Source organism: Camponotus vicinus, unplaced genomic scaffold, assembly GCF_025532165.1.
Source record: "Camponotus vicinus isolate PSW18456_S1 unplaced genomic scaffold, iyCamVici1.0 SCAF_6, whole genome shotgun sequence".
In the NCBI taxonomy this organism is placed as follows: domain Eukaryota; kingdom Metazoa; phylum Arthropoda; class Insecta; order Hymenoptera; family Formicidae; genus Camponotus; species Camponotus vicinus.
In genome coordinates, this window is record NW_028141978.1 from 18,970,725 (window position 1) to 18,992,406 (window position 21,682).

At 33.1% G+C, this 21,682-nt stretch overlaps 2 protein-coding genes across 3 annotated transcripts in view; both read left to right on the forward strand.

The window, feature by feature from the left end:
* Nucleotides 1-21,682, forward strand: part of LOC145973432 (uncharacterized) — a 234,534-nt gene that overhangs the window by 41,452 nt on the left and 171,400 nt on the right. Inside the window, exon 1 of one of the 2 annotated variants that reach the window (XM_083102807.1) lies at nt 6,091-6,111. The exons of the other annotated variant lie outside the window; for it this stretch is intronic. The gene's annotated coding sequence lies outside the window, so the exon portion shown is untranslated. Of the gene's footprint in view, nt 1-6,090; nt 6,112-21,682 lie in introns of those variants that run through there. 2 annotated transcript variants of the gene reach the window in all.
* LOC145973803 (uncharacterized) lies at nt 372-19,818 on the forward strand. Its single transcript, XM_083103375.1, has 7 exons — nt 372-628; nt 1,022-1,089; nt 3,476-3,676; nt 3,806-3,994; nt 7,324-7,524; nt 7,959-8,203; nt 19,633-19,818. Exons 3-7 carry the CDS (start codon nt 3,478-3,480, stop codon nt 19,816-19,818), a joined length of 1,020 nt encoding a protein of 339 aa, XP_082959501.1. The 5' UTR covers nt 372-628; nt 1,022-1,089; nt 3,476-3,477.

The following is a 21,682-nucleotide window of genomic DNA, read 5'->3' on the forward strand; positions in this document are numbered from 1 at the left end:
TTTTTTAACATTTACCTTCGTATAGATAACAAAATATTTAATATTCATAAACAAATTTTTTTAAATGTGTTTATAATATTATTTAATGTTAAATAAACTTATTATATTTGTTGAGAAATTTTTAATATTACAAAATCTGTTTTTTGTATATCATGATCAAAATATTTAATATTAAATATTAATTATAAATTGTCCAGAAAATTTAGTTATTTTAAAATTGTTTTTAAATACATATATATCTGTGGTTAGGTGGTATTAGAAAAAAATGTATTTTTAAATTAAAAAATTGTATAATTGAGTTTTTATTAAATTTCTTTTTTAAAACATTATGTATAAATTGGGTATATTTATGTATAAATTGGGTATATTTATGTACAAATTGTATATAATTGTGTTTTGAAAAGCTTGATTGCCATATATCTATGTTGCTATATATACTTATCTTCCGAGGCACAATGTCCCGCCAGAATTAACGGTACTGGCGCTGGCGGGTGCGGTGCGTGCCGTAACAAGCGCGAATCACTGCTCTTGTTTTAATAGCGATAGTGTAGTATTTGGTACACGCGTATGCGTAGTGTAGTGCTGTGAGGTTACGAACACGCGGACATTTTGCTACAAATTTATCAAGGTAAGACATATTTAATGTATCATAAGAATAGTTTTGTCACATCCCAGGTAGCAAGATGACGTCTCCAGACTCTTAATGACGTACAATGATGTCATTAAAACGTTATTAAGATGTCATTTGACGTCACTCTGCTACCTGGGATTATTCACACACATAAAATTCTCAAGTGATTAGTTTAATTTGATTGTATTTTGCTTCACTCACTAATTGATTGGACTATCGTTTTTTACAATCTAACCTCTAACGATAATCTATAATTCGATAATAATCACTCAATATATAAACGGTATATATATGTATATCTGAATATGTATATATGTATATCTGAATGCCTAAATGTAAATGTGACTAATTTTGTAGTAAACTAATAAAATGTATTATTTGTCTTTACAGTTGTTTTTGCAGGATTTTCTTTTCGCACGATTATTTTTTCGTCAATCAACAATTATTATCAATCACAGGTAGGAAAATATATTACTTAATTTAGAAAATGCCAAAAGTAAGGAGAAAATATTATCGAAGAGCACAAAAGGTAACTAATCTAGTAATTAATACTGTTCAAAATAAGAATTTAATGCCGTTATTAAGAAACACACCTTTAATTTCAAGTAATAATTTGGAGAATAATAATGACTTAAGTTACCAGGATTGCAATGATTTTCAACATATCAATAATGACTATAATAATTTAGAAGACACAAGTAATTATAATTCGGATAGTGATCCCGATGATTATATAGACCATGTCAATTTTGTAAATAACTTTGAATCTACAAATTCCACTGATGATTCTCCAAATTCTATATCTTGGTTGCAAGAATGGGCAATTAAAAATAATATAACTCATATCGCGTTAAATGAATTAATATCTAATATAAAAGCTAAATATCCAGAATTGCCTCGAAATGCTCGCAGTTTATTAGGAACTCCCAGGAAAATTAATGTAGACGTCGTTGCACCAGGACATTACTATCATTTCGGTTTAGGTAATTGCATCAAAACACTTTTAACGCGATGTTCTTTTCAAAATTTACACTGTATTGAAGTTAACATTAACATTGATGGCCTACCGTTATTCAAAAGTTCAAGTAGTCAAGTTTATCCCATTTTATGCAATTTAATTGGAAATTACAATGAAGTTGATGTTATTGGAATTTATCATGGATATGAAAAACCCACAGATGCCAATGTATTTTTAAAATCTTTCACAAAAGAAGCAAGAAATTTAACTATTCATGGTATAAAAATTAAAGATCGCACTTATTCTTTTAAAATTAAATCTTTTATATGCGATGTTCCTGCTAAATCTTTTATTACTTATACAAAGGGTCATTCGGGTTATTACGCATGTTCTAAATGTATAGCTAAAGGCGAATATTACTTCAATAGAATGACGTATCCGTATTTGAATAGTTGTCATTTAAGAACAGATAATGAATTCCGATTGAAATTACAGGAAACCCATCATACAGGTACATCAATTATAATTGAATCGATTCCTAATATAAATATGGTGAATGATTTTCCATCAGATCCAATGCATTTAATATTCTTGGGAATTGTTAAAAAACTGATTTCTTTATGGTGTTATGGGAAACCTAAAACAAAATTATCCTTTTGTCAAATGTCTGAAATATCAAAGTTATTAGAAAATCAAAAAAAAAATATACCTTTTGAATTTAATAGAAAATCAAGATCTTTATTTGAAAGTAAAAGATGGAAGGCAACCGAATTTAGAACTTTTTTATTATATACGGGATCTGTTGTTTTAAAATCTATTCTAAATTATGATCAATATTTAAATTTTTTAACTTTACATGTAGCTATCACTATCTTGTCAAATTCAAAGCATATGGAACAATATTTAAATTATTCCAAATCCTTATTGCAATATTTTGTAGAAACATTTATTAAATTATATGGTAAAGAAAATGCATCGCACAACCTGCACCATTTATTACATATTTGTGATGACGCAGAAAAATTTGGAACTCTTCAAGAATTCAGTGCTTTTCCGTTCGAAAATTATTTACAATCTATATTAAAAATGATTCGCAAAAATAATAAGGAATTAGAGCAAATTGTTTGTCGTATAAGTGAAAAAAACTATTGTATAAATTCTAATTTCAAAGTGAGATGTAATGAGCTTCAATTTTTAAATCCACATTTTAACGGTCCACTTATTAATTTTCATAATTGTAATCAATTCGGCAAAGTGGTGTTTAAACAATTTATTTTAAAAATAAATGAACCCGATAATTGCTGTAGCTTAAAAGATGGAAACATTATTCTTATTAGAAATTTTGTTGTAAATAATGAGGGCCTTTTTGTAATCGGAAAGAAATATAAGATGCTTACAGATTTTTATACCATATCATGTGAATCGTCAAAATTAGGCATATATGTAATCAATGATGTTGGGAATTTAGAATCTTGGGATTTAGAGCAAATTGCAAATAAATGTATTAAATTAAAATATAAAAATAAATATGTAGTTTTTCCTTTATTGCATTCAGAATAATCTTTCTTCTTCTCTTGTGCTCTTCGCTAGAAAAATGCATTAACTTATTTCCTCTCACACCTAACGTATGTATTGTACGTATGTATACATTTGTGCGTATGTGTATGTATGCTTATATGTAAATGTGCATTTGAGTGTGTATGCGTGTGTATGGTGTGAGTGTCAAGTGTGAAAGGAAATGGATTGATGGATGTCAATCGGTTTCCGATATCCTGTCCAATTTTCCAATAAGTTATTGAAAACTTTCGTCTTTATATATGTAAATTATAAGTAAAGTTTTTTTGTTGGAATAAAATACTGCTTAAATTTTTTGATGACATGTACAGAAATGGAGAAATCATGGACAATTGTAAGATTCATTGATGAAGATACAGTTGAAGCAGTCCCATCTACCTGGATTATTAATAATAAATGTTATTGGCCGCCGTTTCAAATGGAAAAAATTGTAGCGGCTATCAAAAAACATGCTGAACCAAATACATGTTGGCCTTCATATGATATTGTAACTTTTAGAAACAGCAGTTATGGTTAATATAAAAAAAATTAATATTTAAATATATATGTATGCCACAAATACAATATACTTTTGTAATCAGTAAATACATAATTGTTACTTTCTGTTATAATAATATAAATATTTATTTGCATATTTTCAGATAACTATAAAACAGCCAGGGAAAAAGCCAAAAAGGCTGAATTAGCATCTGAATTAAATTCTGATACTGATTATGATAACGTTTCGAAAAGAAAAATTATCCCAAGAAAAATTTCCTCATCCTCATCACCAGATGAATCTCTTGAAGAGTGTATTAAATTATCAACGCCTCCAAATATGCACACACAAAGTATGTTTTAATATTATATATTAATATTATAATATATATATATAATATATATAATATATTATCAAATACTTTTTCTCGGAAAAAATTTGCTTTACATAATTTAGCAACTACAATTTATCGATATAAATGCAAGCTCTTCTGTAGGTTCAATTAAAAGATTACTAGCTATTATATTTGCGAATACAATATAAAAAATCTAATGTCAATTGTGAAATGTTAAATATTGATTTCTCTAATTATTTTAGAGCAAAGTTCTATTTAAATTTTTTGCAAATCAAGATTAGTTGGTTGAAATTTATATGATTTTTATTGACGAAGTCAATATTGTTAAATAGCAATATTTTAAAATACAATTTCGATTGGATTTTGAAAAATAGAAAGAGATAAAAAAGATTGTATTTAACAATATTTTAAAAATGGTCAATAAAAAAACTTTTAAATTTCATACGATAATACTTGATATGCCTTTTAAAAAATATAGATAATGGAATTTTATTTTAAAATAGTTAGGAGAGCCAACATTTTACCATTTCAGAATTAGCATTGAATTCCCTATTATGTTATGTTCACCAATGCAGAATCTTATATATATACAGGGCGATCCTGAAAAACGATCCGTCTATAAAATGACATATTCCTGACACCATTCTAAGACAATTTTTCCTTTACCAAAATTTGATTTGAAGCGTAGTTTTTGAATTATGAGCAAAAATAGTTAGTAAATCACGCGTCGGGTACAGAAGGCAGGCAGGAGCGGCGCGGCGTGCCGCGAGCGCGGGCGCAGCTGACCGCCCGACGGGTGATTATCACCGCATGAGTCGCTAACTATTTTATCTTATCACATAAAATTATGCTTTAAATAAAATTTTGGTAAAGAAGAAAATGTCTTAGAATTACGTCAGAAATACGTGTTGCTTAAAATAACGTTATTTTAATAATGAAAAGTTGTTCCGGATCGCCGGCCGTCCGACGTTGCAATCAGCTGATTGCTACACGCGATGTGTGTATGGCGGAGTGTGTGCGTAAGAGAGAGAGAGAAAGAGAGAGAAAGAGGGAGAGAGGGAGGGTAGGAGGGACAGACATTCATACACACGCACGCACTTTTTTTCTCGCTCTCTTTCTCTCTTTTACGCAACACTCATACACTCTCTCATTCAGTCTCTCACTCACACTATCTCGATCACTCACTCACTCACTCACCTACTTACTCACTTGCTCATTCACCTTGTAGCAGCGTAGCGAATCTTCATGCTATGTATTGTTGTATCTGCTGCACGGTTATGATTGCTAGAGATGCGCGACACATTGAAATTTTTTCGATTATTAGTCTCACACTCGATTGACACAATACAGATTACGCGATAACGAGTTTACTGTTTATTCACTCACTATTGATTTATCGATACCAAAAATTACTTTCAAAGAAACGCGAATGCAAACAGCACATGACTCGACGCGAAGCGACGGACCGCGGAGACTGCGTGACCACAAGAGTTATGTTGCCAGAAACGCGACACGCGACATCTAACAAACGACTTGCGCGTGGCGCGTGATTGACGCGAGATAAGACGAACGATCGGCTAAAACCTTCGCATTGCGAATGCGGTAGAAAACATGAAACGTATAATGACATACTTAAAAAATTAATTATTTATTATAAATAATAAATAAAAAATAATTTATTATAAATAATTAATTTTTTAAGTATGTCATTATACGCGTTTCATGTTTTCTACCGCATTCGCAATGCGAAGGTTTTAGCCGATCGTTCGTCTTATCTCGCGTCAATCACGCGCCACGCGCAAGTCGTTTGTTAGATGTCGCGTGTCGCGTTTCTGGCAACATAACTCTTGTGGTCGCGCAGTCTCCGCGGTCCGTCGCTTCGCGTCGAGTCATGTGCTGTTTGCATTCGCGTTTCTTTGAAAGTAATTTTTGGTATCGATAAATCAATAGTGAGTGAATAAACAGTAAACTTGTTATCGCGTAATCTGTATTGTGTCAATCGAGTGTGAGACTAATAATCGAAAAAATTTCAATGTGTCGCGCATCTCTAGCAATCATAACGGTGCAGCAGATACAACAATACATAGCATGAAGATTCGCTACGCTGCTACAAGGTGAATGAGCAAGTGAGTAAGTAGGTGAGTGAGTGAGTGAGTGATCGAGAGAGTGTGAGTGAGAGACTGAATGAGAGAGTGTATGAGTGTTGCGTAAAAGAGAGAAAGAGAGCGAGAAAAAAAGTGCGTGCGTGTGTATGAATGTCTGTCCCTCCTACCCTCCCTCTCTCCCTCTTTCTCTCTCTTTCTCTCTCTCTCTTACGCACACACTCCGCCATACACACATCGCGTGTAGCAATCAGCTGATTGCAACGTCGGACGGCCGGCGATCCGGAACAACTTTTCATTATTAAAATAACGTTATTTTAAGCAACACGTATTTCTGACGTAATTCTAAGACATTTTCTTCTTTACCAAAATTTTATTTAAAGCATAATTTTATGTTATAAGATAAAATAGTTAGCGACTCATGCGGTGATAATCACCCGTCGGGCGGTCAGCTGCGCCCGCGCTCGCGGCACGCCGCGCCGCTCCTGCCTGCCTTCTGTACCCGACGCGTGATTTACTAACTATTTTTGCTCATAATTCAAAAACTACGCTTCAAATCAAATTTTGGTAAAGGAAAAATTGTCTTAGAATGGTGTCAGGAATATGTCATTTTATAGACGGATCGTTTTTCAGGATCGCCCTGTATAATTATATAATACTAAAATGATAATAAAATTAATAAATTAAAAAGTAAGGAATTATATGAGGCTCTCTATTTGAAAATACAAGTTTGACTTTTAATAGACCGTAAGAGCCGAACGCGGATGGTAGTGCGTGAGTTTTAACGAGAATTAAGTTTTCGTTGAAACAGATGTATGTGCTCTGGGCACAACTATTTCTTGGTACGATACCAAGGAGTTTAAATAATTCTCGTTATAGAAGGAACAGAGGGGAAATCAAAATAATTTCTCGAAGTAACGAGAATTATTTAAATTCCTTGGTATCGTACCAAGAAATAGTTGTGCCCAGGGCACGTACATCAGTTTCAACAAAAACTTAATTCTCGTTGAAACTCACGCACCACCATCCGCGTTCGGCTCTTACGGCCTATTGAAAGTCAAACTTGTTGTATTTTTAAATTAAAAAGGTTATTAATAAATTAATAAAAGCTAATAAAATAAAATTATTATAAAATAAATATGATATAAGATTATAAAATATGTTCACTTTTTTTTTATATTATAGAGGTAACATAACTAATATCATAATTGTTTTTATACATAGAATTATCAAAAAGTCGCAAAAATGCAAACAGCAACAATCAATCAAGATTAGTTCAGGATCAGTTATCTAATGAAGTTCAGGATAAACGCATGAAGCACTTACCGGATGGATCATTAAACATTTCGAATAATAATTATATTTTGCAAGACAATGAACATAACATAGAAAATAATAAAACAAAAGATGTCGACAATAAAATTGGTACATAATTTATATTCTTTAAAACTAGCTTTATGATCTTTCATAGCTGTGTTATCAGTAAACATTATAACTGTGAAGAAATAATAATTATTATTACTATTTATTCTATTTTTTGATATTATTATTAATATTATTATTATTATCATTTTTATCACCATTATCTTCATCATGTTCATCATTATCTTAATTATATTAACTTCATATTTTTATCATGTTTTCATTATTTTTATTATTTTGTTATACAAAAAGAAGATTTTTGTGATCGTATTTTTTGTCGCTGCACTTTATAAATAAAATATGTCATGGTATACGTTAATAGCACGAACAAGAATCTATTCTATATACAATATATACATATACAATCTTAATAGTCTTTAAAAAATTGGAAATTTAATAATTAATCTTTATTATTTTTTTTCTTATTTACAATATAGTGCTTCAGTATTTTAAAGAAATTATCCGTCAGCAGTCATATTTCAGGACACAATTATGGCAAATAGCAGATGATTTAAGAGACATGAAAAATGAACTGATGCAACAAATCCGTCAACGGCCAAATGGCAATAATCAAAAAGAAGAGTCTATTTTTTCTTTTCTCCATCTTCCTTTCAATTCTATCGAAGATTTAGAAGAACATGTTGAGCAATTTTTAAACCAGCCAAATAATTTCGAAACATCGGTAATAATACTTCGTTAATTATCATTAAACTGTAACTATTTAGTAGTAGTTGGATAGTATAATTATACAGGGTGTCCGACTCCTGAGTGACCAAACGAAAAGTAGTGGTAGAATGGATCAAACTGAGAAGAAAAATCCTATACCATTTTGAAAAATTCGCAATAATTATTAAGAAATAAGCAAAAGTGTCTCAACGAACGAGAAGCGGTACACCGCTTGTAGTATCCGATTACTGAGTGATCAAACGAAAAGTGGTGGTAGATTAGGTCAAATTGAAAAGAAAAGTCCTTTATCATTTTGCAAAATTCGCAATAATTATTAAGTTATAGGCAAAAATATCTCAGAGTATAAGAAGCGGTCGATAGATCGCTCAGATATTTTTGCCTATAACTTAATAATTATTGCGAATTTTGCAAAATGATAAAGGACTTTTCTTTTCAATTTGACCCAATCTACCACCACTTTTCGTTTGATCACTCAGTAATCGGATACTACAAGCGGTCTACCGCTTCTCGTTCGTTGAGACACTTTTGCTTATTTCTTAATAATTATTGCGAATTTTTCAAAATGGTACAGGATTTTTCTTCTTAGTTTGATCCATTCTACCACTACTTTTCGTTTGGTCACTCAGGAGTCGGACACCCTGTATATTCATGATACACAGAAATTGTTGCAATTCTCATGTATAATATGCTGTTAATTTTTTATTTTAAATTATCTACAATAGTATAGAGCTTCATAAATATTTTAAAGACAATTACAGCTAATTGATCTAAAATTGTAAATAGATGTGTTGATTATAAAACACAAATTAACTCAGTAAATAAGTTCAAATTGGAAATAAAAATTTATTAAATCAAATTAATATATAAATTAGTATATAAATTTCAAAAAATTATATGCTACCGCTACTAAGAAAAATAAAAGTATTTTAAGATTACATGCTGCAGATACTGACATAGCTGGCCCCTCATCTCATTAATAATAAATTTATTAAAGACATTACGCTTGTATAAAACATCTTGTCTGTCTAACAGACACCATACTTGCAGAAAGCAAGAATATAAAAAAACATCTTGTGTGTGTGTGTGTGTGTGTGTGTGTGTGTGTCTGTCTAACAGACACCATACTTGTAAGAAGTAAGAATATAAAAAGTATCTTGTCTGTATAACAGACACCATACTTGCAGAAAGCAAGAATATGAAAAACATCTTGTGTGCGTGTGTGCGTGTGCGCGCGCGCGCGCGCGCGCGTGTGTGTGTGTCTGTCTGTCTGTCTGTCTGTCTGTCTGTCTGTCTGTCTGTCTGTCTGTCTAACAGACACCATACTTGTAAGAAGCAAGAATATAAAAAATAACTTGTCTGTATAACAGACACCATACTTGCAGAAAGCAAGAATATGAAAAACATCTTGTAAGTGTGTGTGTGTGTGTCTGTCTGTCTGTCTAACAGACACCATACTTGAAAAAACTAGATTATAAAAAATATCTTGTCTGTATAACAGACACCATACTTGCAGAAAGCAAGAATATGAAAAACATCTTGTAAGTGTGTGTGTGTGTGTCTGTCTGTCTGTCTAACAGACACCATACTTGAAAAAACTAGATTATAAAAAATATCTTGTCTGTATAACAGACACCATACTTAAAATATAACAAAATAATGCAATGTGGTATAATAGAGCTTCAGGCAAAGGTCCACATGAAAAACCTAACGCGCCATTGGTGATACCTCATGGGTGGTGTGGAAAGTCGCCACTTATATTTTTATTATTTTAGATATATAAAAAAATTAATAATATTAAATATATCGCAAAACGTGTGTGTGTGTGTGTATACATATATAACATAAAGAAAAGCTGTAAGAGAGAAATATATCGAGCATATATCGATATATATATATATATATATATATATATATATATATATATATGCTCGATATGTTTCTCTGTTACAGCTTTTCTTTATGTTTTATATTTTTGTTACAACTGTGTGGTAAATATGTATAAATATGTATATATAAATAATATATTTATAATATATATATATATATTTTTTAAATATATTATACGTTTATATATATATAAATATATATATATATATATATATATATATATTATATATATATATATATATATATATATATATTTATACATATTTACCACACAGTTGTAACAAAAATATAAAACATAAAGAAAAGCTGTAACAGAGAAACATATCGAGCATGTATCGAGATATTGAGGAGCGAGCAGCGTCGCGCGTCGCCCGTCGCTTTCGTTGCCTGCTTGGTAAAAAGGAGACAGAAAACTGTATTCTGTCCTCTTCTTCTATCCGAAGCTAGCCGAAGCGCCGAGCTCACACGTACGCTTACGCTCACATCTCCGTTACCTCCTCCACTGCGCGTTGCATGTTGCTTGCGGAGAAGATCTGGCAGCTTTGCGCGACGACGCGACAATGCGACGATAATTAGTCGGCGACTGCAAGCAGTTTTTTGTCATGGTAGGTTGCGGTAGGTTAAGGTACTACTGGCGCTATCGAACGCGATCATGTGTTCGATTGAAGAATGCGGTAAACATAATAAACATTTAACATATTAATATTATTATTATCATGAATGTGTGTGATATCCATACATCGTATAATATCTATTTAAAAATTAATTAGATTAAATAAGTGTTTTTAAAATATTTATTACTTTTACTATTATCATATAAAATATTAATATTAAATATTTATTTAATTATTTTATCTATTTATTTATTTATTTATCTATTTCATCTATTTATTTATCTATTTAACTATTTATTATCAATGACCGATTTTCGATCATCTGGAGGCCTGCCCCGGCCCTATCTTAGGGTCCATCCGCCACTGCTATTTGGTACAGTGGGGATTTTAGTATATACTAGAGGGATCTTGGGGGATGTGGTCACTCTACGGCGTTGTGCTCGTCGATGCCGTTTCATACGGAAGGCCAGTCGGAAGTCAGCATGCACGCGAATACCTCCACCGGCACTTATTTGGTCAGCGAGCGACCTTTCAGGGATCCTCCGTGGCAATCGGCATTGCATCCATCGAGTGAGATACCAACATCGCTCTGGAGTCGCATATCACTGTGTTAAAAAGCAGCATTAGGTGTGAGATCTGGATAGCTCAGTGGTCTAGAGCAGTTGCCCGGAAAGCGAAAGACTCGGGTTCGATTCCCGATCCAGCCACTTGCGCCTCACATATTTTTCTAGTCTGCGAATATTGTTTTCTAGCAATTATTCGTTAGGCTGAAGGATGTGTGAATGCTCTCTCCACAGGATATGCGTCAATGCCGTTGCCATGGATGGATTCTGTCGCTCGTTGATCAAATGGGCGTAAAGACACGTCCGACCTCCTCCCACATACATCCCTATCTTCTCTGAACTTTAGGGGGCTATAACTCGGAGGAAAAGCATTTTTGGACCCATGTTTATATGAACTTTTTTTCTTATTTTAACCCCTAGAATACGCCCTTAAAATCTCCGACCTAGTTTTAGAAACACCCTGTATATATAATATAAGAAAATAAAAATATAATAAATTATATTTTATAATCAAAATTATGTGGTAATTGAAAGCATGGAATGCATATTACGAATATATTCGGTAATATATAATTGGAGATGACAAATTAAACTAGATAATAAATAGTAATAGATTTAGAATAAAGTCAGATACTATATTTTTAGGAAATTTCATATCAGAACAATTTAAAAGTTATAATTGTTTCAAAAGTTTCAATCTAGTTCTCCTTCCGATGTGAATATAAAAAAAATAAATAAACAGAATGTTTAAGTTCTAAACTTACATTATTATATAAGCTTACATTTATTGATTTAAATCACTTTTTAGTATTATTTTGAATTGAATTAGACAAAAAATTATATACATATACAATATATCTTACATTACACACTTTATCTTTAATTAATATAATATAATATAAATTATCTTTATAATTTCAATTCTCCTTTTTAAAAAAAAAGAAATAGGTAAATATACGAATCAAAACATGTACTTTAAATTATCATAATACAATCATAATACAATCATTTTTTTATATTTATATATTTTTCTTATTTTAAAATATGCATCATAGTATTTATTACATAAATTAGCAAACTTTTCGATTTATTTCCTTCTTTACAACTTTTTTATAGAAAATCACATTTATTTTCGAGTTTGACATATTCCTTTTTAATGTAACGCAAGATACATAAGATAAAATAGAATTGATTCTATTGGTATTACTTATATTAATACCAATAGAATCTAAAGTGCACTTATTCTACAATAAAGTGCTTGCGAACTTAATACATTTAAATTTATAACCGATCTTTTTCATTATGTTAATGAATTTAGATAGTTCAATATTGTTAAACTACATCAATTATAAAAGTACAAAAATTAATTACACTAACAGCATCATATGTTCACTTACAAGATAACAATACTATAAAGCAATTAAAATGCAAAGACAAGAAAGTGGTTGGTAATAAATATTACTCCTGAAAATACATGCTATATAATGTAAGGTAGATATATTCCTTTAATTACAATATGATATGATATGTCTTTTTTCAAAATATAGATATTCCACATAATTACTACCTAAGGAAAAGCCACTTTCTTTTATAATAACAAAAACATATAAATAAACTATATAATATTGGCCATCTAAATGATATTTGCTTATATTCAAAGTCATTATAAGAGTTAATACTGGATACGCGAGCGAACGTTAGCGAATGAAAAATACATATATGTCGTATCGGAGATAGAGTTACGAGTGTTAAGCCAATTATGCCACGTAATGCTGACATTTTATATAATTTGGAATAATTTCCGTTTTTAAATTAAATTAAATTGAAAAATGGCGAGGGTTGAGGTGACAGGTGTGGAGAGGTGGGCCAAGAGAAAAAGGAAAAGAGGATGGTTGGAAGAGGAGATGGGAGCTGAAAGTTGAGGAGGAGGTGGAGTTATACGAGGGAATTGGAAGGATGTGGAGGCAGAGATGGAAAAGAAAAGGTCAGGGAGTTATTCGAAAGAGAAAAGTCGACGAAAAGTGCTGAGTTGGATATGAAGGATGGTGGGAGAGGCGGGAAGAGAGAGGTGAGAGAGAGTGAAGGTGGCGCTGGAGGCAGGAAGAAGGAGCGAGAGAAGCGGCAGAGACGGTGAGTGGAGATGGCGCCAGAGGATGGAGGAAGAATGCGGGCGGCAGATAGATGGCTCTAGGGGTGAGAAGAATGAAGCAGGGGCAGTAAGATCAATGCGTTGATCGATGAGGAGATCGATGAGGGGGGTTATAGTGGACGGAGTAGTCAGTGAGAAGTGACAGGGTCACAGTGAGTAATGGAAAGGAAGACAGAAGGTGGAGAGCTGGTGGAGAAGGATGGTGAGGGGGATGGAGAGAAGAGAGGAAGCCGGTCGTGAGCACGTGGGAGAGGAGGTTAGAAAGGAGAGAGAAGGTGTGAGAGAGGAGAGAGGAGAGGAAGGAGAAAGGAGAGAAAAGGAAGAGAGAAGAGGAAGAGAGAAGAGGAAGAGAGGAGGTTAGGGAGGCAGAGGAGTCAAGGACAGGGAAAGGGAAGATGACAAAGGGGAGAAGGGAGACAAGAGAGAAGAGAGGGGAAGGAAGCGGAGTGGAAGAAGAAAGAAGAGAGAAGGATGCGAAGGTGGAGGAGACGAGGATGGAGAAAGGGAAGACATCAGAGGGGAGGAAGGAGGCAGGAGAGAAGAAAGGAGACGGAGGGAGGGTGGAAGACAAGGAGAAGAGGAACAAGTGGAATGAGGGGGGAAAGGAAGGAAGAGGAACAGAAAAGAAGGAAGAAAAGGAGAAGGCACAGGAGAGAAGGGGGAAAGGAAAGAAACGGGAGGAGGGGAAGAGGATGAAAAAGGCAGGAGAGAGGGAGGGGGAGAGGGGGTAGAGAAGGAAAGGGAAAGTGGAGGAGAGGAGAGTTCAGAGGACAGAGAGAGAGAAGAAGATTGGTGGAAGATGGTGAAAGAGGAACAGGAGAGAAGGAAGAGGAAGAAGGCGAAGAGGAGGGGAGGAGGGAAGAGGAGGGGAGAAAGAAGAGGCTCTACGGGGGGAGGGCAAGAGGACGGCCGGAGAGGATGCATGGAGGAAATTTGAAGAAAAGAGGGAAAGAGAGAGGAAGGAATTAGAGAGAAAGGAAAGGGAGAGAGAGGTGGAGGCGGAGAAGAGGAGGGAAAGAAGGAGGAACATAGTGTGAAGAGATGTAGAGGGGGGGGAAAGAAAGGAAGCGGGGGGAGAAGAAGTGGATGAAGGAGATAGACGGAAAAATGAAGGGACGGGGGGAGGATAGGAAGGCGGAGGAGTTAAAGGTAGGAAAGGGAAATACAACAGAAGGGAGGAAGGGGACAAATAGGAGAGAAGGCTGAAGGGAAAGGGTGGAAGGGGAGGGTGTAGAGAGGAGGAGTTGATATCCGCTGTTTTTTGGACTAATTTTGTTTTGTCTAATTTGTACAGGCATGTCCGGTGCAGGAAGGAAAAGGAAAGGAGAGGAGAATGGAAAGGAAGGATTAGAGCAGAAGGAAACGGAGACAGGAAAGGAAGAAAGGCAGGATAGGAAAAGCAAAACGCAGGAGAAAAGGAGAGGAGGAAGAGGAAGATGGAAAGCGGTGCTGGCATGAGAGGAAGCATAGATTGGGAGGAGAAGGGTCAGAAGAGTGGAAAGGGGGGGAGGGATGGAAAGAAAGGAAGGGGAGGGTACGCAGGGAGGGTGTGGGAAATTATAATGTAGTGGTCGCACAAGGGCCAGGCCGGGGGGATGTAAATTTTTTGGATTGTGAAAGGTTCGGGAACGCTCCTTGTAAAAGTGCCTTGTAATCCCTGAGGGGCAGCAATAAACAATCAATCAAAGTCATTATATAAAATATAAAATCTGCAATTAAAATAGTTAAAATATTATATTCTAGATGTATTTATTTTTAATCTCCTGAAATTATATATTACAAAATTTTTAAAATATCGATTACTAGATAATAATTACAATCAAAGACGCAATTTTTTAATTGTTTTGACTAATACATTAAAATGCAAGTAAAATTATTTAATTTAAAATTTTTTAATTTTGATTTAATTCTCATTTTTCTAATAATTGTAATTTTTTGGTAATTAAACAATTCAAATTTCGCACAATTATTTAAATCATTTGAATTTGAAAATATATTCACAAACAATTGGGAAGATCATGAATTTCAATAAAATAAAATTACACCATGAGCCACTGTGAGTTTGTTTTTATATTCAAGATCATTTATATATCGAATATAAGCTTTTAAGTAATCTTAATATTCTACCTAGCCAATGAAATGGCTATATAGCATCTCATAATACCGTATTTAAAATGATTTTATTCGTATATAAACGGGTTATGTATTGAAAATGAATTATGAACCTATATAAAAAAAGAAGAAATAAAAAAAGTAGTTATATTACAATAAATAAAATAAATTTATTATTTACATCCTGATAACCAAGCGTGATTAATCATATTGAGCAAATTAATACATTGCATGTGTTGTGTTATATGTTTGTTGTATGTATGCTAACACCGAAGCAAAACACGAATACAATGAGTGCTTGTACAAGCAATCAGTTAACGGAATTTCGAAAGCAAACGATCAACAGTACGTTATGTTCAACAATTTGATAACAATTGGTTTGTCGTTTTAAAGCATTATGACGACAACATGACGACATCAACACAAATGTAATAATTCTTATTCGTTATTGTCCATATTTTTTCAAGTAATGAAACTTTTTAATCATAACTTGTTGTCAGTAAAATATTGAAAATATAAAATTTATCATACGTTTATGATAAACAAACAGCATATAATTCTCGAGATTTAAAATACAATATTTGTTCGCTTATCACTATGTGATACATTATGTGCTATCTATTTCATTTTCAAATTTTTTTGAGAATGTATAAAATACGCAAAGCACAGTTAATAACATTAAAAATGTAATATATTTTCTATCAGTTCAATTTCTAATACAATTCCAATACTAGGGATTCTAAATCATGAATTAATTGTCCGAAAATAGAAATTCAGATAAGTATCTGAATGAGCGAAAATCGTCGGTTTTTTATATTTACTTGAAATGTAAAATAGACATCTAATTTTCATATAAATAAAATCTTGAATTTTATGAATTGTTATTTAATTTTATTAATTATTTGTTATTTATTTAATTATATCATTAGCAAGACATTTATTTAAAAAGCATCATGGAATAATGTTAAAATATGTTAGCATCTTTTGTTTAAAAACTGTCAATGTTAATTGTCAATACAAATCGACGACAATGAATTGTCGCCAAGTTGCTGTCAAATCTCTCGTTTGTAAATAACAAATCGATGTTAAAAAATAATGACTTTAATTTTTCAAAATTAACTGCTTCAACAATTGTTGGCAACATGACAGTAATCTCATAGATAATTGGCTATCTCAATATTTGTCTGAATATTTGTTTGAATATATTATTCTTGATCTTTAAACTATCCAAATAATTGAACAAAAAAGGAAGAAAAAAAGAGATATTGTAAATCCATCAAGCATTTCAACTATTATTCTATTCATCCTATTTAAATATGAAACTTGAATGTTTTAAAGGATCCCGTATATTTTATATGAAAAAAGTGGTTTCGGTCAAATTGGCTGAAATTGAAATATGTTGTAGTTTAGGTGGTGCTGATCAAAACTTTCTTGGGGCAAAAAGTCCGAATCCTTTCCATTATTGCGTGCGTATGTTGGGCTGAAAAGTGTGTGAATACTCTTTTCACAGGATATGCGTCGATGCCATTGCCACGGATGGATTCTGCCGCTCGTTGACCAAATGGGCGTATAGACACGTCTGACCTCCTTCCACATACATCCCTATCTTTGCTGGAGGCTTGCCACGGCCCTATTTAGGATTCATCTGCCACTGTTATTGGCACAGTGGAGATATTATTAGAGGGATCTTGTGAGATGTGATCACTCTATGGCGTTGTCGGTGCCGTTTCTTACAGAAAGCCAGTCGGAAGCCAGCATGCAGTGCACGCGAATACCTCCACTAGCACTTATTTGGTCAGCGAGCGACTTTTCATGGGTCCTCCGTGGCAATCAGCATTACATCCATCGAGCGAGATACCAACATCGCTCTGGAGTCGCATATCACTGTCTTAAAAAGCAGCATTAGGTGTGAGGTCTGGATAGCTCAGTGGTCTAGAGCAGTTGCCCGAAAAGCGAAAGACTCGGGTTCGATTCCCAATCGAGCCACTTACACCTTACATATTTTTCTAGTCCACGAATGTTGTTTTCGAGTAATTATTTGTTGGACTGGAAAGTGTGTGAATGCTCTTTAAACAGGATATGCGTCCATGCCGTTGCCACGGATGAATTCTATCGCTCGTTGTCCAAATATAGACACGTCTGACTTCCTTTCACATACATCCCTATCTTTTCTGGAGCCAAAAAGTTCAAATCCTTTCCATTATATCCATGCGTGCGTGTACGTGTATGTGTGTGTGCGCGCGCACGTTCTGTACTTGATCTCTGTGTAACACACACGCATGACAAAAAGATTTTAGAATCATTAAATACTGTAGAAGTGGCACACATTTTATATATATATATATATATATTTTTTTTAGAATCTATTCTTCATTAGAATCTATTATATTTTTTTCAAACATTTATATTAATTTAATTTATGTATTCAAAAACAGGCGTTTTTTAAACTTTAATACCACCCACTTCAAATTATCGTATCTTTTATACTTTTTGATTTTCGGACTTTTTGCCCCAAGAAACTTTTGATACCACCTAAACTACAACATATTTCAATTTCAGTCAATTTGACCAAAACCACTTTTTTCATATAAAATGTGCGGGATCCTTTACATCGTGTTTGAATAATTCAAATTTACGAAAAATTATTGTTTTTCAGAATTTAAAATTTTTTCATAAATTTATATACAAAAAAACTAATTACACAGGCCTGCGAAATTTGAGTTTTTGTTAGTTACAAAAAGCACAGTAGTGAATCTGATTGATTTTGTGACGCTGAAAATAAATCTGGCCGCAGAATTTCCCCAGCACGTCAAGTTTTTGAATAATTTGTAGTTGAATGGCCCAATCGCTATTTTGCCCAATTTCATGAATTTATTGTGGAGATACCAAATTTTTTGAAATATTTCTGCCAATGGCATCGTATAGTACTCATCTTCACCTTTCAAATCCACTTTCGATTACCGCCGTACGATTTTTTTTCGTTCAGATGTACAAATTATAAGACCGGTCATGCACAGGGATCCAATAAGCCATTCTAAATCAACCGTACCACCTCTCTATCTCACTACGAATCAAAATTAGGATAAAAATATATATTTTTAAATACCTTCTTTGTCACCTTTTGAAATTAAAAATGACGCATCCAATATGGCAGATAGAATCACAATAAAAAGGCATAAAATTTAGAAAAATTTATCAAAATATGTGACAATTGTATTAGATATTTCTTTACAATACTTTTTTGGGCAACCGAACCTGACATATGTCAGTCTTTTTAAATTTTAAGATGATGGATCTATCATATTGATGTCTATGCAAATTTTCTTTAACGTAAATTTTCTTATAACCATACTTATATATTTCAGCGAAAAAAATCGTACGGCGGTAATCGAAAGTGGATTTGAAAGGTGAAAGTGAGTACTTACGATGCCATTGGCAGAAATATTTCAAAAAATTTGGCTTCCCCACAATAAATTCTTGAAATTGGTTAAAATAGTGATTTTTGAACCATTCAACTACAAATTACTCAAGAATCTGACGTGCTGGGGAAATTTTGCGGCCAGATTCGTTTTCAGCGTCACAAAATCTATTAGATTCACCTACTCTGCTTTTTGTAATTGAACCTCGTAGGCCTGTGTTATTAAAAAGAAGAATATGTTATATCACTCACATATATTAACTATTGTGTCACTCTTATGTTATTAAGACGCAGTTATTGTTTACATTAATGGACATCTCGCCGATGACCTTGATGTTCACATACATTGTAGGGGTGAGCAGCTTCACCAAGTGAAGATAAAGATGTATGTGAGAGAGTCAGGCATGTCTATACACTCTTTTGATCAACAAGCGGTAGAATAACGATCCATCCGTGGCAATGGCACTGACGCATATTTTTGTGTAGATCATTCATTATTTAGCCCAACAAATAATTGCTAGAAAACAATATTTGCTGAGTAAAAAAATATATGAGGCGCAAGTGGCTGGAACAGGAATCGAATCCGAGTCTTCCGTTTTCCGGATAACTGTTTTTCGGGTAACCTGAGCTATTCAGACCTCACTTAATGTTGCTACTTAACACAGTCATATATGACTCCAGAGCGATGTTGGAATCTCGCTCAATGGATGCAATGCTGATTGCCACGGAGATGATAGAACCCTTAAATGGCTGCTCGCTGATCAAATGAGCGCCAGCGAAGATATTCGCGTGCATTGCATGCTGACTTCCGACGAGCCTTCCGTAAAAACAGTGCCGTTGTCACGGATGGATTCTGTCGCTCGTTGACCAAATGGGCGTATAGACATGTCTGACCTCCTCCTACATACATCCCTATCTTTTCTGGAATAGAATGAAGTAGAAAATGTTTATAACTTTGAAAGAAAACGTTTCCGAACCCATGTTTATATGACTTTTTCATCCTTACAATGAGTGGAATATGCTCTTAAAGTTTGACCAACTATTTCTAAAGCACCCTGTATATAGTTTATATACAGTGTCATGAAATTACATATTTATTATATTAGAATTAATATTGTTTATTAATAATATCTATTGATCATAGAATTTTTTAACTATTTTTCCCATATTCTCTGCTAAAAATACTATTGGAATTTACTTTTACATTATGGCGCCAAAGATATGGGAATCTAATCAAAGATAAGAATGTATGTAAGGGAGGAGATCAAAGTCGTCGGCAAGATGTTTGTTAATGTAAACAATTACTGCGTCTTAATAATATAAAAATGACACAGTAGTTAATATATAGAATGCATATACAGGGTCTTCAAAAAGTCCCGGAACGCTAAAATATCTCGAAAACGATCAACTATAATGAAAAATATGTAAGGAACAAAGTTGTAGGACTAAATAAAATGTACCTAATGATGATAAGAATTTGACCTTGGATGAAGTACTCAAGGTCATATGAAGGTCAAGTTGATTTTTTTAAATGGAACTAAATTTTTTATTGCATATTCTTATAGCTTATTTCAAGAGCTTTCCAAAACACTATAATTAAGTATCTTTTCATTGAGTACTTTTCGAATTATGAGGCTTAAAATAATATCTTAATTTTACATAAACCATAAAATATCTAGTAAAATATTCATTTCTTGATTATCTTACCTTAATACTTTTATGTACAAAATAATGAGAGGAATCAATTGGTGTAAAGAAAACACAGTTGTTTTTAAGAAAAAATATGGAATTGTTAATTGCAAATTACATATTTTTTCTTAAAAACAACTATGTTCTTTCTTTACACCAATTGATTCCTCTCATTATTTTGTACATAAAAGTATTAAGGTAAGATAATCTCATAACTCGAAAAGTACTCAATGAAGAAATACTTTATTATAGTATTTTGGAAAGCTGTCGAGGTTAGCTATAAGAATAAGTAATAAAAAGTAGGAGGTTCCCTTTAAGAAATTGAAGATGACCTTGACATGACCTTCAAACGACTTTTCAAGGTCAAACCAATAACATCATCTTATGGCCCCCTTAAAGTCAATTAACTTTTATTTAAAACATTTCTTTCTTCAACGCTTCGTTTTTGAGATATTTCGCATTATCAACTTAAATGGTCCACCCTGTATATATATATATATATATATATATATATATATATACAAGGTGATTCAAAATAACCCTATTGTTCTTGAAATGACACATTCTTGAGTCAATTCTAAGACGATAATTCCTTTGGCAAAATTTCGTCCAACGCTTAGTTTTTGAATTATTAAAGGAAGTAATTAACTTATGACAAGTCGGATACAAGAGGCACGCAAGGGTGGCGCGATTCACCATCAGACGCGGGTGCTTACGCGGGGCACCTGCTGCGATCAGTTGATCGCTACAGACATACACACACATGCGAATACATATATTCTCTCTCTCTCTCCCCCTCCCTCCCTCCCTCCCTCTCTGCCTCTCTCTCCCTCACTCACTCTCTCTCTCTCATTTGCTTACTGAATTGGTCATTATTACTCTTACTTAAATTATTATTTACTTTTAATTATTATACATTTTCGCTTTAATTTTATTATTTTTTAAAATTGTACTGTTTTTTTTTTTACGAGAGAGGGGAAAATGCATTTTATGCATACACACCGGCCGGTTCGGTGAGTTATGCAGGACTTGAGTATCAAGT